Here is a 15,410-nt window from a genome sequence, read left to right as displayed (position 1 = left end):
AAACATGTTTCGATTAACCACAGGGGCCAGTGGTCAAACAATATCTATCATTAAAAACGTTGTCAGGCCTGTTAGCACGAGTATTATGGAAGAACACAACTATTAATCCAGCAGTATCAAAATGTGAGGATATTCTGTGTTATTCGATACTCAACGTGACACAAAGACCAGCATGCGTAAAATTACTGCATGAATTAACTTTATAAAATATGAAAAAAATATACCTTTTAGTTACACATTAAAATACACACATCCATGTCCTGCAGGTTAACAGTAATTGTTCTGGCACCATAAAAAAAATAGCATTTCCATTAATGCGTACATACTTACTACTCATCACACCAAAAAGTCTTTCAAAACCAAACACTGCTATCCATTGTGTTTGAAATGTAATAATTAACATATTCATGCTGAACTATAGGGAAGTAATGGAGTAAACAGAATTGAAGCAGACAGTAAACCAGCATTTCATTGATTTATTTTAAGTCGTCACATGGATGCATATGGAATTCATACACAGCTATTCCTGATCACCCCCCCCTCCTCAAAATCTGTTTTCTACAAATACAAAAAGAATAAAGAGCATTTTCTTGACAAGACATTCTAAAAATCTGTGGGATGTTTGCAAAAGGCGAGAATTGTGTATAGTGCATATATTTTCAGCAGTCATTCTACATCTTCGCTGCCGCTTCCAGCCTCGGGTTCTGTGACGTCAGCTTCAACATCTTTCACAGGCTCCTGGAGGTCTGAGGGTTCAGGTTGAGAATCCTCCATCGGTTCCTCAACTGGCTCTGGTTGAGGCGATTGTGTCTCTTCCGCTCTTGTCAACTCCTGAAGAGAATCAAAAATCTGATATCAGGCCAAAACTATTTTATTCAATCGTGGATTGTAAAAAACACATTTTTTATGATACAATTAAGTTCATTGATAATTTGGGGCCGCATAGAGTAGTGTTTTGTTGATTACGGTGCACGTAAATCAAATAATCTTGTTACTTTTCAGGCTTAAAGGCATTCAACCATATGTATTTATCCTGTTTGTGTCTCTACTAGGCCGTGTAGGCTTTCAGATGTTTAATTGCCACTGAGCCATACACATTTAACATGCAACTACAGACGGAAAGGTCTAATTTGGTCTACTTCATACAATTCCAAACATGTAAAAAGAGGAGAAAAATGACATTGTAACTTGCCTGGGAAACAGTATCAACAGTTTCCTCCTGTATCACTGGAGCGGGCTCTTCTTGCTCCATTGGTTCTTCCTCATCTTTCGTGACAGCTGGTTGTTGCTGCTCTGGCGTCTCTGACCTTTCCAGTGTCACAGTGGGAGCCTCTTCTTCAACTGGGGCAGGAACTGGTTCCATCTGTGTGATAAGAGAAAGAAGGATACGACAACAACTTGTGAATAATAATGAGATCGTTCGATTTTTACAATGATTTTCTACATGGACACATTAGGTAAGAATTGGCGAAATGACCAGCAATATTGGAAAGAGGCCTTATGAATTATATTCATATCCTCATCAGTTACCTCTTTCTCCACGACAGGCTCCACAGGTTTTGGTTCTGGCTGTTTATGCACTTCCAGGACCGACATGATGGAGGCAGGTATGTGAGCTTGCTGTTGCACAGAAGAACAGAGGCAGTTGGTACATGAAGAAATCCCAAGAGAAGTAGAATTCCGTTTTTTACAACGTATTTGCTAATGAGGCTCAGTGTTAAGTGAGTGGAAAGAGCTCTTACCTGATGAGGTGTGAAGGAGAGGACATGCTGCAGAAGAGGCTCTCTCATCTCCGGGCAGCGTTCAAACACGCTCGTCAGCTGTGCGGGCGGCAGCTGTAGCAGCACGCTGTACGACTGAGGCTTCGTCCTCTGGCAGCACTTCACAAATCCCTCCCACACCTTGGGATACTTCCACACCTACAGGAAAAAAAAACATATTTGACAAGTTAATAGAGAGATATATCAATGACTGAAGAAAGCCTGAATATTTGGCTGGAGTTTGGTGCCGACCTGCTTGACGATGAGGCGGGACAGGATGTTCATGACGAAGCCTCCCAGTCGCGGATACATGGTGAGGGACTGGATGACGGTACGCATGAGCAGGATGGGGAGGGGACTCTGCTCCATCAGCTGTTGCATCACCACCGCCAAAACCTCCGACGTGTACACGTTTTTCTCCCCAAAGCACAGGTTGGTAGCTGTAGTACAGGCGCAGAACATTTTCATTGTCAGCTGTCGTACAACGCGACAGGAACTGATCAATTAACCACTGAAGAAGGTCATCGGGGGCTCGGCCAAGCATGCTTTTAATTATATTACAGGCCTCAACCCATTATACAGTTGTGCTATTATACTGCCTGCAATTTGGGTTCAAGTGAAGAGTCACAAAATCTCAAAAAACATTTTTTTTTTTTTTTTTTTCAAAGTCCCTATAATGGCTTACCTGAATAAATTGTAATTATTTGGTGGTTCTTGCTACAGTCAAATTCTAAAACCTGGCAAAATGTATTCAATATAAAAGTGATATATCAGGGGCAACATTGCCAAGATAAGAGGAACCACAGACTGAAGCACCAGCTGCTGTTCAGACACATCAATGAACACAACACTGACCTTTAATGATGGACTTCATATCACATTTGGTTGAATCTATGTTGTGTAAGGCAATCAGCAGGTCTCCGGGGGTGAGAGGGGACACGGATGAACTTCCCTCACCTGAAAGACAACACAACAGTGAGAACACCCTGGAAGAGCTGTGGACCGCGATTCCTCCAAGCCGTGGGAATGAATTTCAACAGAACATATTCGAATACATTTCTTGCTTTTTTCCTCGATGGTTTGAATGAGTTGCTAAATTTGTCAATAGTAGTTGTCTCTGAGTGCGGTCACATTGTCTTTACGACAGCAGTTGTTGTTTATTGACACGTTAAAATCAATACAAGCTGATGATAACGTGTTTGAAAGTGTGAACAGGGTTCTTAAAGTCAAAAGAAGACTCTTACTGTGCTGAGTGCCCAGGAGACGGTTGAACACCTCCTTCACTACAATCGGGTTGAGTTTGATCAGCTTGGGGAGAGCCTGGATGACTTCATTCTATACGAGAAGAGAAATGACAGAAATCATTTTGATTATCATGCAGCGGCAAGATAACCAGGATGTACTGACGTCATCTGCGGTTTGATTTTGTGAACGATGAGACATTCAGAATATTGGAATGTGTTGATGATGATGTTTGCAGTGTGTTAAACATTACATTACGAAAGCTGATTACTAGACTATTGGGATGAGTTGCAGAACCTAACCTTTTCAAGGCCATTAATGACTGGAATTAGGAAACGAACATCTGGCACTCGTTTGTGGTAAAGGTCTCGCACTCTCTCCACCAGCTCTGGAGATGGAGGCACTGAATGCAGGAAAAGAAGACTTGTTTTAAACATCAACACTCAACTTCCTGGACTTTCCTCTATTGTGCCGTTGTCCCATGTAAGGCTGCAGTTTTTAGTGATTTTTTTTTTTTTTTACCTTTATCAGTCAATATGTGCAGACAGCGGGTCACTAAAGTCTCTGCCCCTTTAGGACAGTTTTCAACCAAGAGCAGCAGCTCAGGAGAGTTCATCCCCATTCCACGGATCTATAACGAGGGTGAAAACTTGTCAATACCACTCAAAGACAGCACAACTTAAGAGGAGCATTGCTTGATATAAGTCCATGTTTGAGTAATTTAGTTTCTTTAAATCACAGGTGTGAGACTACAGGTGTATTGTCTCAACTTCATTGTGGGGTTTTTTTGTTCTGGAAGAGAGCAAGGAAGCTGCACCGTGTTACGTTTGCTCTAGATTACCTTCTCTTATGATGAAACAAGTGAAAAACACATGAAGAAATAGATAAACATGTAGTCCAATAGTCCAGCCTTTGCCCTGTTAAATTTGTCATGCTGGTCTTTCCAGGCATTCAGAACGGTTAGCTATCAGATGACCTTTACACCTGCAGAACCAATCAATCCTCGTCATTAGTAGGAACTCAGAGAGCGTATTTCCTTTTATCCAGTTGTTTGATGAGAGTTCAAAGAGAAGACAAAAAGGAGCATCCCTCAAAAGACACATGTATGTCAGAGTGAGGGCATGCCAACAGTGAACGGTGAACTTACAGGCTGCTCTATCGCTCGAAGCACGCTGCGCTTGATGTCAGCGATGGCCTCGGTGTAGACTGATGCCAGCTCGTGGACCAATCGGTGGTTTAGAGGCAGCAGGGACAGGTAGAGGAACAGACACTGTCTCACGGTCTCTTCAGTCCATGGGGCAGCCACCTCTGTCCCCACAAACACAAACACACACACACACACACACACACACACACACGTTACAGTAGTGGACTAAGAAGATGGGAGTTGCAACTTAGTATTTTTTTGTCTGGCAGGGAAAATTGAGGCTGGAAAATCTCACGAAATGTCCTTCCTCCTCTGTCTGTCATGGTGAATTTTGTTTAATAACCTACAGTAATCAAATTTACAACATAAAAAACAATAAAAAAACAAATTAATTTCAAACTATTGTTTTTGTCCTTGTGTACAAGCTTCCAGGTGTGAATGTGATCAGGGCGTTCCTGAAAAAGAGAGCATTGACATAATCCCAAACCTGTATCTTTGTCAGCCCCAAAGAGCAGAGATGGAGGGTTGGGATGGACCAGAAGCTGCATGTAGTTCAGGGCAAACTTCTCAATGTAGTCCCTGAGATGGTCTTTCTCATACATACGCTTGAGAAAAGCCAAGGCAGTGGTCCGCACCTGAACATAAAAGACACAGTCGTTGAAATGTATGACCACCACAGAAGAGGGTGTGAATAGGATCTGGCACAAGATATGTCATCACCTTCTCTTTTTCATGTGAGCTGAGATCCAGAAGCACATGCAGATACTGAAACTGCCTCGAGGGCCGCTTGACAATAAGCTCCTTCAGAGTCGTCATGCCCAAATACACCCGAGACTGAAACAAAAAAGGTCACAACAAACAGGTGAGTGGACATGCAGGGAACTGGCTCTTCACGCAAAAGCTGCTTCATCATGTCACGTACCTCATCCTCGCAGTAGCGTCGGATTACGTCCAGCGCTGACTCGGTTATAATGGGAGCCTCCAGCACCAGCTTGGTGAAAAGTCTGGAAGAGACAGAATGGGGGGGAACAAAATGTGACTCGGTTTTGGCTGACAATGGGACCCTGTGCTGGAGGTAAAATGCTGCCACCTAGGATGTAAGGATTTACACATTGCCCTTTTAAATAAAAGCTAGAGTCTCACCCATCCCTCTGCTCGGGTTTCTCCTGCAGGCCCGACAGCAGAGTGTAAAGACAGTGGTCGTAGCTGTCCAGCTGCCCGGTCGGCAGGTGGCTGAGGTAAGTGTTGTACTCTTGGTAGAGGAGCGCAAAGGCCAGGTCACTCCTTGTCCTGATGTCATCCAGAATAAATTGCAGCACGTCTTCTTTCATCATCCCTTTGAACTGCGTCACGAGCTTGGAGAGGAGCTTCACTCTGACCTGCCAAACACATCTGCTGTGGTTATGTGCTCTGAAACAGGCCCTTGTTTTGTGCAACTCAATCGTTACGAAGGAAACGAGAGATTAACCAGGTGGTGATTACTTACGTGGGACATGCCGCTTTGAGCAATCGTCTTCTCGGAATGCAGGATGCGTCTGACCGCTTTGGAGGTTAACTTTTCGATCTCGGCGTCTGATAAAGGCTGGACGACATCGGACAAGCGGAACACTTTTTTTCTCCCACTTGGCCCCGCCATTCTGTGACAGAACAAAATCGTGCAGGGTGATAAGTCTGACTTAACCAAAGGCTTACGATACTTTCACTGCCATCTTTGTGTTGGAAACAGAACTCACTTGGTTTGTCCCGTAGGAAGGATGGGCTCGGGAAGCCTCTTGACTATGACGGGAGCCTCTGGGGGTGGAGTCTTTTCTTTTTCGTAACCTCCCACCACAGAGATGGCTTGTCCCAACATCACAGCTGGAACTTTGCGCTTGATGAACGGGTCTTTAGCAGCAGGGTCCTCGTCGTTGCCTTCGCACTTCACTGCATCGTCTTCTCTGGCTTTGCACTGCTCAAGTCCTAAGACATCATGTTTTTTAATTAGAGCGAAAAAACAAAACAAAACAACCTTGTTGTGCTGCACGTCTTTTTCACTAACCTGGACCAATCCCAGCTGCACTCATCTGCGTGGCCATCAACCTGGCCAGATGTTTAATTTGGGCATCAGTGCCAGCTGACTCAACAGGTGTGTATGTGGCCTGGAAGGATGCCGGCATGACATCAGGCAGGTACACCATGCTGATGAGCACCTAAACAACCAGACAGAGATATAAGCTGAACTGTCACACAGTCGGGCTTAAAAGGAGAGAAATAAAACTGGTAAAAACAAAAGGGGCCGCTGCTGCTCACCAGGTTGGCTACATTCTCTGGGGAGAGCAGCGGGTGCAGGAACTCAGCTGTGAGGTCAATGGCAGACTGTGCTACTGGAACAGCAGCTGGTTTAGGAACCGAGAGCGGGGCTGGCTCCTCCTTGTCCTCGTCATCCTCAATCAGGGCCGGCTCTGAATGCAAATGAACAGACGTAAAAAAAAATACTCATGTCCAGCAGGCTTGGTTGACCCGATTTGAAGATTTTTGGTGTGTGTGTGTGTGTATATATATATATATATATATAGTAAGTATATATATATAGTAAGTATATATATATAGTAAGTATATATATATATAAATTAAATCAAATGTATGTGACTGCTAGCATCTACTCACCCATCTTGACCTTTTTTCCCTCTGTGTATTCTTCATGGCGAGGCCTTTTGCGCTGCTCACGTGGTGCCGGAGTAGAGCGGGTTATTTCACTCTGGGGCATTCCCAGGTCCAGCAGCAGAGTGCCGATCTGACCCTGGAACTCCAGGCTGCAGGGATGCTTGAGGACCGCCACCAAGTGCAGCTTCAGATTCTTTCGCACGCTGCTGACCTGAGACTTGGCCAGAGTGGGTGGCAGGTTTGCTAAAAAGGTTCAAGTATACAGTGGGGGGAAAAAAGAAGAAAAATAGCATTTAATATAATATGACATACAGTCAAATAATGATGTATTGAGCACAAAGATTTGCACTACAAAGGCAAAACACAAAAGATATTTTTTGTCAACATTAACCTGGCACAACACTTGTATTTAAATGGTGTTGTGGCGGAGAAGCACTTACCATGCAACGTCTCATATGCCTGCACCACCTCTGACATGAACATTGGCCTCTGGCGGGCGATAGTGGCCAGGGAGCCAAGTGTTGTGGTGAGGTTAATGCTGGTAATGGCCGGATGGACCATGAACTTCAGCAGCTTCTCCAGTGCAGTCTTTCCCTCCTCACACAACACATCTGTTGATTCCAACAACATCAAGATATCAGTTTAAAAAAAACAACAACATGTTAACACCTTATGTCCACAGAGCAGGATTCTAACCTACCGTAGCGGATGTACGAGTGATCTCTGGGAACTTTGTCCAGGCTGGTGTCACTCTCCTGTCGCTTGGGAACATCAGAGTCTGACGTCCGCGGCGACAGAGTGATGATTAACGACTCTGTGTACTTGATGGCGTGAGTGCGAACGCCGTCATTTTCGGAGTCCAGTAAGGCCAGGACATCTCCTTTCATCTGTGTGACCAGATCCCAGCATGCCTCCTGCCTCTCTGATACTGCCTTAGAGCGCACCAACCACTGGCAAGGAAGAGACAGAAGTAAAGGGTTTGAAAAAGGCAACAGATACCGGTAGTAGTAACTTGATTTTGTTGTATATTCCTATGAAAAAAAAAAAAACAGACTACATCACATCTACAACATTTACTCTTTGGGTACATCACGGCAGTCCCAAATATGTAAGTGAGAATGTATTTACCTGCAGTGAAACTTTGTAGAGTTGGGTGAGTGTGAGGATGGCTTTCTTCACCACGTTCACACTGTCATCCTTCAGCAGCATGTTCAGATTGGCGACCAGTCTGAGAAGGAGCTCATTGTCTCTTTTACTGGAAAACAAAAACCATTGAAAAGAAAGACTGAGATACCTGCAAAACACAAACGTGATTCAGAACCACGAGAAGAAGACTTGTCTGTCTAATGACTCACCATGCTTCCTCTATGAAGCCAATGACGAATTTTCTCACTTCGATAGACTTGTCAGTCTGAAAGGCGATCAACTCCTACAGGATGAATGGAAGAAGAATTATGAATTTAAATGTTATAATGTCGATATAAGTCTACTGCACAATGTGCCCTTTTATACTGAATACAGCTGATGCATTCAAATAGCTTTACTTCAGGTCAAACAACAGTTATATAAGGGAGCTGCATACAGATGTACTTACATCCAAGAAATTGTCAAGAAGAGAGGGATCCTTGTTAATGATGAGCTCCTGGACCTGAAACATATATAAAGTTCATTGATTCAGTATTGTTCTCCATCGACTTTCTGCTTCATAGGACTGTGGTTTGCCTCATATAGCACATGGAAAACAGAGCAGTTCAAGACACAACACTGACAAAAAGTACAACAGAACAACCAGCAAACAATCAATTTAACAACAAACTAAATAAGAAGACAATAAAAAAAAAAAATGTAATAAACAGACTACAAACCTGTTTGAGCACCGTTAGCTTTTCATCTGTGGGTATCAGGGCAGCCTGGTTCAGCAGATCCACCACCTGGAACAGGACAAGCAAACTGAATGAACTTTTCGCTTTACAGGCAAAACACAACAGTGTGTAGTCACATTACATGGAAATGGATGTCTGGCTGCACCTTAACCAAAACCATACTGATTCTAATATTGTAAACGTGTTAAGTGTAACAGCTGCTTTCAATCATTTCTACTAAACACTAATTATTGAGATTAACTTTAAACTGGACAGAGTTTCCACTTACATTAATCATCTTAAAAAAACAACCCTTTCCACAGTGTGTCATAGTGGGCCCTGTTTAGAACAACAGTGCCACAATTCAGTAGAAATTAAAGGGACATTAACTGAGAATAGAATTTCTTTTAACACATGTTATTGCCCTTGGTTCAACCTAGCAGACCATAGAAATATACGAGGTTAATCACCTTCAGACATCACCTTCATAGAGAAGGCAACCTGATTCATTAGCAATGTTGCCGACTCAACATTTCCACCTCATTATTTTGAGAATACAACGTTTAGGTAATTCTCTTTTGAGTCGACCATGACACTTGTGTTGCTAATGTGTCCTTTGTATGCAGCCTCAAGAAAAACATGCCAACGCTTCATCAGCCAGATAGAAGTAATGCAGTGAGGATGTTTGTGGACCGATGCCAAAGTCACCGATAGGTTCATCTCTAAACGATCTCAGCCTGAATCGTTACAGATCGCATTACCCCAAATAACCCCAGATCTAACTCACTCATGCATTATTAGGTTGCAGACAGCTTACCCGTTCACTGGTGGTCATATCGACGACATTGGTTGTGAGTTGACTTCCCTCCTCATCTGAAGTGAACTCCATGATGCTGCTCTGCTTCTCCCACTATGTGGACGTCATGGTCTTCAAAATCCTGTTAAAAACTGCGACCTGTGTGACACATAACCGCAGTAAACAGGAAAGTTACTTGATGCTGTTTTATAACCCGCCGAGATCACAATAACGTTGCTAGCAAAGGTTAGCGCGCTAAACATACTGATCTTACACATTCACGTAGTTGCTTGATATTTGTGCCCCATAAAAATACTAAGATGCATTGCAGATACAAGCCATTAATAACAAGGCCTTATCGCTGAGTATCACAATACAAAATGCTTTGCTGGTAGGCAGCGCGCTAGCCCCGTGCTAACCGTAATGCTAACCATGTCATCTGTTTAGACATTATATATGTTATACTTACTCACCGCTGCACAGGCGCTTTGGTTTGTCGTTGCAACAATAATTAAACGTGAGCAGTGTGACAGACTAGATAGTGTCGTAGGTTTTTATATAGTCAATAAGGTCAACAACTCTGCTTTATTAGGGAAGCTGCCATGTTTAATTGAAAAAGCCGAGTTTCTTCTTCTTCTACTGTTATTTAAAGCGCAGCATAAAAGCAGCGCCGCCTGCTGGACACATGGTAGCTATTACAGAAACAAATTATTATTATGATATTTTCAATTTTTTTTAGGAATGTTATGTTGTAACAAACAAACAAAGCCATAGGCGTATATATATACCGTGAGTGGAATAATTTGTCAGTGGTGTTGTTTGTTTGGGTGCCTCTGCAACAGACTCCTGATCAGCACCACAGACAAAACTTAAAAGATAGCTGACCCAGTTGACAAAACTAAATAATTTTTATTCGGAAACTAAATATATAAAATACAAATATCAATCATATATATATTTATACCAAATATAAAAACGTAACAATTGCAATGGGCTTCTTTTTTCTTTTGTTGAAATTCGTAACAAATGTCCGGACCTGTTCAGAATGTGCAACAGTGCTCGATGTCATTCCAGGTCTCCATATAGTGAAACAGAATTAACGGATTGGAAAGAGACTGGAGAGTTTTCCTGGTAATTAATATATTAATTATTAAGTAAAAGGATTTCATTGGAAATTTTACATAGCAAATATGATTTAAAGCATGTTTTGGAAATGATTAAACTGGATTCTGTGATTTGTATGGTGTCTCGCAATTGTTTTACAATTAAAAAAACAAAACTTAATACGGTGTTGATGTTTCAACATAAGGTCCCTGCTGCCAGAGGATTTGGACAACGTCTATACAAAATAATTTAGGATCCAAGGTGAGAGGTCAAATAACTGATCACTTTTTAAAATTTAAATATATTTCAAGTTAGAACATCATGCATACAATATGCATACAATTCAAAGTTGCCCCATAGTAATTTGTCCCTCACTGTAACATGCAAGCAGTGCTTTAAAAATAGTTTAATTCTTGAATACAGATTTGGAGAATTGAGTTGTGCTTTGTATTTATACGTATGATTACTTCTGTTCAGACATGTTATTTGTCCTGTTTGTATTTACACTACGTTATCGATATTCTGCTTGACAAAATGGTAAAACATAATTAACTTTTATTATTCTGGACTGTCATTGATATCGGTGAGGAACGCTGTGTGTCTGCCAGCTTCAGCAACTGTCAGACTAAAGCATCTTTACATCTCTCTGAGCTATATAATGAATACATATGACATGTCAATGACAATTATTGTGTAGTGAGGTAAGCCTAACAAATTCAAAGAAGAAGATAGAAAACATCACAGAAACGCAGAAGATCATCAATCTTACCTCAGAAAGTTCCAGCTCTTGTTTCTCCACTTTGTTTCAACACATCACTTACTTTTATTCACTTTTTCTCCTCCGTCTCCAAGGTAATTATGCAAAGAAATGTTATTGATTTAATCCTGACTTTGGACTACAGGATGTAGAAACATACAAATCAAGGTGGTGAAATTGAGCGTATGACCTTAAACTCGGTCATGAAGAACTTTATGACCCAACAGGCATGAAAGCAACTGGTATTAGTATAAAGAGTAGTTAATGATAACGTCATTCTAGAGCATGTCTATCAAACCAACATCTGCATATCTTGATGAACTGGAGAGGCTGGAGCCTATCCCAGCATGCACTGGTGGAGGAACACAGACAGATATCCATACAATTCATTACAGAGCTTTTTGTTGATTGAGGAGTTCATACATTCGCTTTAATAATTGATAAAAACCTTCATTATGAACATTAATATTCATGTATTTGAAAAGTAGCAATACTACAATGTTAGCATTACAAGTGAAAGCTCTGCATTCAAAACTGTATTTGAGGAAAATTAACTATGAAGAGTAGAATGTACTAAAAGTCAAGAAGTATCAAAATATGTAATTATGTAAATATGTAATTATGTAATAATTAAAAAATTCTCAAAATCTCATCTGTTTAAGCCTTTGGTACCATAGTTTAACAACCACATACTGTTATGTCATTAGTTGTGATATAAATATATATTCAGTAGTAACGTGTTTCAATAGACAGAATGAATTAATCTGATTTTTAAAAATAAGTATGAATTGTGTCGCAATATTCGCCATTTAGAACTTCATATCCCAGAAGTCTCTGCAGCACATAAGTGATGTCACCTGATAACGAAGAGGGGAGGGTGTGCTAATGTTTACAACCACTTGGCTGTCAATAATTGTATCGTAAAAACTGGGATTTTGTCGATATTTCAGCAGCATATGTAACGACACGTGTGTAATGGTGCAAACTAAATGACCTCGTCTCGCCTTCAGGTAAAAAGACTTCTTAAGTTAACCCTTTGATCACTTAATCAAGCAAGCTCGTTAGCGCTTAGCTCGTCAACGTTAGTTATCTGATATTGATAAACAAGTAAACGGAGAACAGCGGTTATTTGCAAACGTTAACTACACACATTAGCTGGCCTCGAACCAGTGAACTGACGCTAACGTTACATCGAAATGCAACCTTGTTGACTTCCAGTCTGTAACAATTTAACAGCGAGTACAGTCGTTAGCTCGTAAGCTGGTTCGCTAGCTTTTAGGGTTTGAAGAAGCGGCTCATCTGACCGCGACAGCTTTGATGGCATTCACACACAGCTAAGCTAACGTTACCCGTTTACACATGCAAATAGCCAGCTAACTAAGCTCGCGCTTAACATGTGCAGCTACGTACAGTACAGCTCTATTTTACATTAAGGTGTGCACTATGCACCACCCACAGCTGACGTTTAGCTAGCTGGCACTGAGCTTACTTCTATAACGTCACTCCTATTTAACACAGGGACGTAGAGATGTAAACATACGTGTCTTTATAAGGTCTTTCGTTGCATTAAAGCAGGGGTGTCCCAACTTTTTTCAAAGAGGGCCAGATTTGATAATGTGAAAATGCCCAATGGCCAACAGTCCCTGCTGACATTATTTTAAACAATACAAGTAGTCTATACATACATTGTTATTTAATCATTTTATTTTCAATGACAGCAAATAGCAATGTAACCAAATGTAAGCATCCGTGTGTGACCGGACTTTGGACATGCCTGGCCTAAACCTTAGTTGTTTCCTGTGAAGATGGAAGTTTATTTTGAAAAGACAGTATGCATGGAACAAGCGAAAACAGACTCATGTTGCTGGACTTTTGCAGAAAAAACGCACAAAAAGTGAGGAGTAATATTTCGTAAGATATCAATAAAACGGGGATGAATTTATATCATTGTATAAAGAGAGTGACATGAGAAGATCAATCTCATGTCTGTAAGTTAAATCATCTATAATCACTATTTTAAAGTGATAAGTGACTCGTCTAAAACATTAAAAAAAAGGAATAACTTCAATAGAATCATTCTGATACACTGTAGCTTCTTTACATTCTATTAGAATATAAAGAAGCTTCATTCTGATACAATGTAACTTCTTTACATTCTATTAGAATGTAAAGAAGTTACAGTGTTGCCTTTTCTTTTCTTCCCACAAGAATGTAATTTTGTCAGGTTGATTAAAAAAAAATGTCACTTTACTTCCTGACATTATTGTTACTTTAAAAGTAACAGTGTGACTTATTAGAGTGGTAGCATTTCTACTGATGTTCCTTGTGACATTATAGGCTTAGTTGTAGGTTTGAATATGTAACATTGCTGTTTTCTATTTGTTTTTGTGTCAGGGTTGTGCTGCCTGTGGGTTGCTCTCTATCGTCCGCATCTGGAAAGAATATTTCAGTGTGTACATTTAGCTGGTAAACAGGTGTGTGTTGCAAAGTTATTTCAAAGTTGCTGTCAGCCCTGCTGGGATATTATCCTTTTCCGTTTGCTCTGAATGTGCTGGTTCGCTGTCACTTTTAATTAAAGGATTAATTGCTTCTTTAGACTATAAAGTTATAGAAAATAGACCATCACAATTACTTAGGGGCCAAGGTGACACCTTCAATTTCCCTATTATAAATATGATATATATAAATATGATATAAAACAAGAAAAAGCATTAAATCCTCACATTTAAGAAGCTGTTTTTTTTTAAATCTATGCTTGTTAAATTACTTGAACAATTATAAAAATAGTTGCAGTTAAATTTTCTGTCTGAATCGATCATTTCAAAGTTAATTTGAAATTATTACCACGCTGCCATTTTTAAGTAGATTAGGAGACACAGAGTTGCTAATATTTCTGTACTTTCTTGTTAGAATCTAGAATTCACTTTCATAGAAAACTCATTTTGTGAATATCTTGTAACTCCACCGTGTTCTTGTTCGTCCATGCACGGCTCACCAGTGTCCTGATGGAGTGGGTGTTCATCATGAACCGGATGAGCTCTCAGGGCAGCTCTGCAGCCCAGCGAAGGCGGATGGCCCTGGGGGTGGCGATACTCCTGCTGGTGGATGTCATCTGGGTAGCCTCCTCTGAGCTGACCTCGGTAAGGACTTTGTCACATTCAGTCAGTTTTCCACACCTGTTGCTGCATTGTGGGTTGCAGTATCCGAGAGGACACAAATGAGAGCGGGGGGGGGCAGATGTACTCAGTCACCAGAGTGCATTGAGATGTTCTGGAAGTCAATAATGTGCATTTGGTATATTTATTTGTGTTTTATTGTGTTGTGCCCCAACGTTTGACATAACTTTGCCTGTTTGTCTCCCAACAGGTGGTTAATAAAGTACTCCAATCATTTATTAGTAATTATCAATCCTGCAACTCCATATGTTCTAGTCAAATATATATTATATGCATTTCAAAAGAAGGCTGAGTCAGCAGCATAGAAGGTCGTAAGTAGCTAGGAATGTAGGACTCGAGGAAACCAGCAAACATACAGCCTATTGTCGTCTAAAATGTCAAAAAGAATAACGAAACAAAGATACAACAGTAACTGCAGCCATCACATACATGCACTGGAGAAAAAAAGTACGATTTCTTCTGAAATGTAGAGAAGGGGAAGTATCAAGTGTCCCATTGTGTTAAGTAAATGTCATTTGTTACATCATATGCTCTAAGGGGGAACTGTGTTTAACTTGAAAAGCAAAAGGAAACCGGAGTGCCCCGAGAGGGAAAACTGTCCAGCTTGCAACATGTCGGTTAACTCATACAAGCTGTTTCCCTAACAGCTTCCTCCTGTTGATTCCTCCTGCAGTACATTTTCAAGCGACAGGAGTACAACAAACCCTTCTTCAGCACATTCACCAAGACCTCCATGTTTGTACTGTACTTGCTGGGTTTCCTGCTGTGGCGGCCCTGGAGGCAGCAGTGCACTGGCACTCTGAAACGGCGGCACTCTGCGTTTGTAAGTAGTTAAAGCACACTCTCACCACTTTGGGGGCGTGTGTTTCATTTTTAAACACACACACACACACACACACACACACACACACACACACACACAC

At 41.1% G+C, this 15,410-nt stretch overlaps 2 protein-coding genes across 3 annotated transcripts in view; one reads left to right on the top strand and one right to left on the bottom strand.

Annotated features, from left to right (window-relative positions):
- Positions 1–461: 461 nt before the first annotated feature.
- sympk (symplekin) lies at positions 462–10,067 on the bottom strand. 2 transcript variants are annotated; one of them, XM_031869457.1, is made up of 27 exons: positions 9,920–10,067; positions 9,472–9,609; positions 8,658–8,723; positions 8,387–8,440; positions 8,148–8,221; positions 7,921–8,047; positions 7,493–7,742; positions 7,233–7,403; positions 6,796–7,035; positions 6,439–6,590; positions 6,188–6,338; positions 5,883–6,108; positions 5,636–5,786; positions 5,293–5,528; positions 5,072–5,153; positions 4,870–4,983; positions 4,637–4,784; positions 4,150–4,310; positions 3,525–3,633; positions 3,305–3,405; positions 3,005–3,095; positions 2,616–2,717; positions 2,013–2,200; positions 1,743–1,919; positions 1,531–1,620; positions 1,193–1,363; positions 462–831 (listed from the first exon to the last, which is right to left on the bottom strand). In XM_031869457.1, the coding sequence occupies exons 2-27, from the start codon at positions 9,541–9,543 to the stop codon at positions 667–669; spliced, it is 3,669 nt and encodes a 1,222-aa protein (XP_031725317.1). In that variant the 5' UTR covers positions 9,544–9,609; positions 9,920–10,067; the 3' UTR covers positions 462–666. The 2 variants fall into 2 exon arrangements, with proteins under 2 accessions (XP_031725317.1, XP_031725316.1); XM_031869456.1 differs by having other exon boundaries at positions 9,924–10,067.
- Positions 10,068–12,175: 2,108 nt separating this feature from the next.
- The window catches only part of LOC116395456 (solute carrier family 35 member F5), a 13,812-nt gene continuing 10,577 nt past the window's right edge, over positions 12,176–15,410 (top strand). The window contains exons 1-3 of the mRNA XM_031869371.1: positions 12,176–12,321; positions 13,706–14,451; positions 15,161–15,310. Of these exons, the coding sequence (XP_031725231.1) occupies positions 14,317–14,451; positions 15,161–15,310 (285 nt within the window). The 5' untranslated portion in view covers positions 12,176–12,321; positions 13,706–14,316. The remainder of the gene's footprint in view (positions 12,322–13,705; positions 14,452–15,160; positions 15,311–15,410) is intronic.

This window comes from Anarrhichthys ocellatus, unplaced genomic scaffold (genome assembly GCF_004355925.1).
Source record: "Anarrhichthys ocellatus isolate YVR2014 unplaced genomic scaffold, GSC_Weel_1.0 scaffold47, whole genome shotgun sequence".
NCBI classification, from domain to species: Eukaryota; Metazoa; Chordata; class Actinopteri; order Perciformes; family Anarhichadidae; genus Anarrhichthys; species Anarrhichthys ocellatus.
This window is presented reverse-complemented; position numbering and strand designations above follow the sequence as displayed.

Coding starts and splice junctions, on each gene's coding strand:
- sympk (XM_031869457.1), bottom strand. CDS start 9,543: ATGGAGTTCACTTCAGATGAGGAGGGAAGTCAACTCACAACCAATGTC. Junction 8,048..8,147: donor GGCTTCATAGAGGAAGCATG/GTGAGTCATTAG, acceptor TTTGTTTTCCAG/TAAAAGAGACAATGAGCTCC. Junction 3,406..3,524: donor GCACATATTGACTGATAAAG/GTAAAAAAAAAA, acceptor TCCTGCATTCAG/TGCCTCCATCTCCAGAGCTG.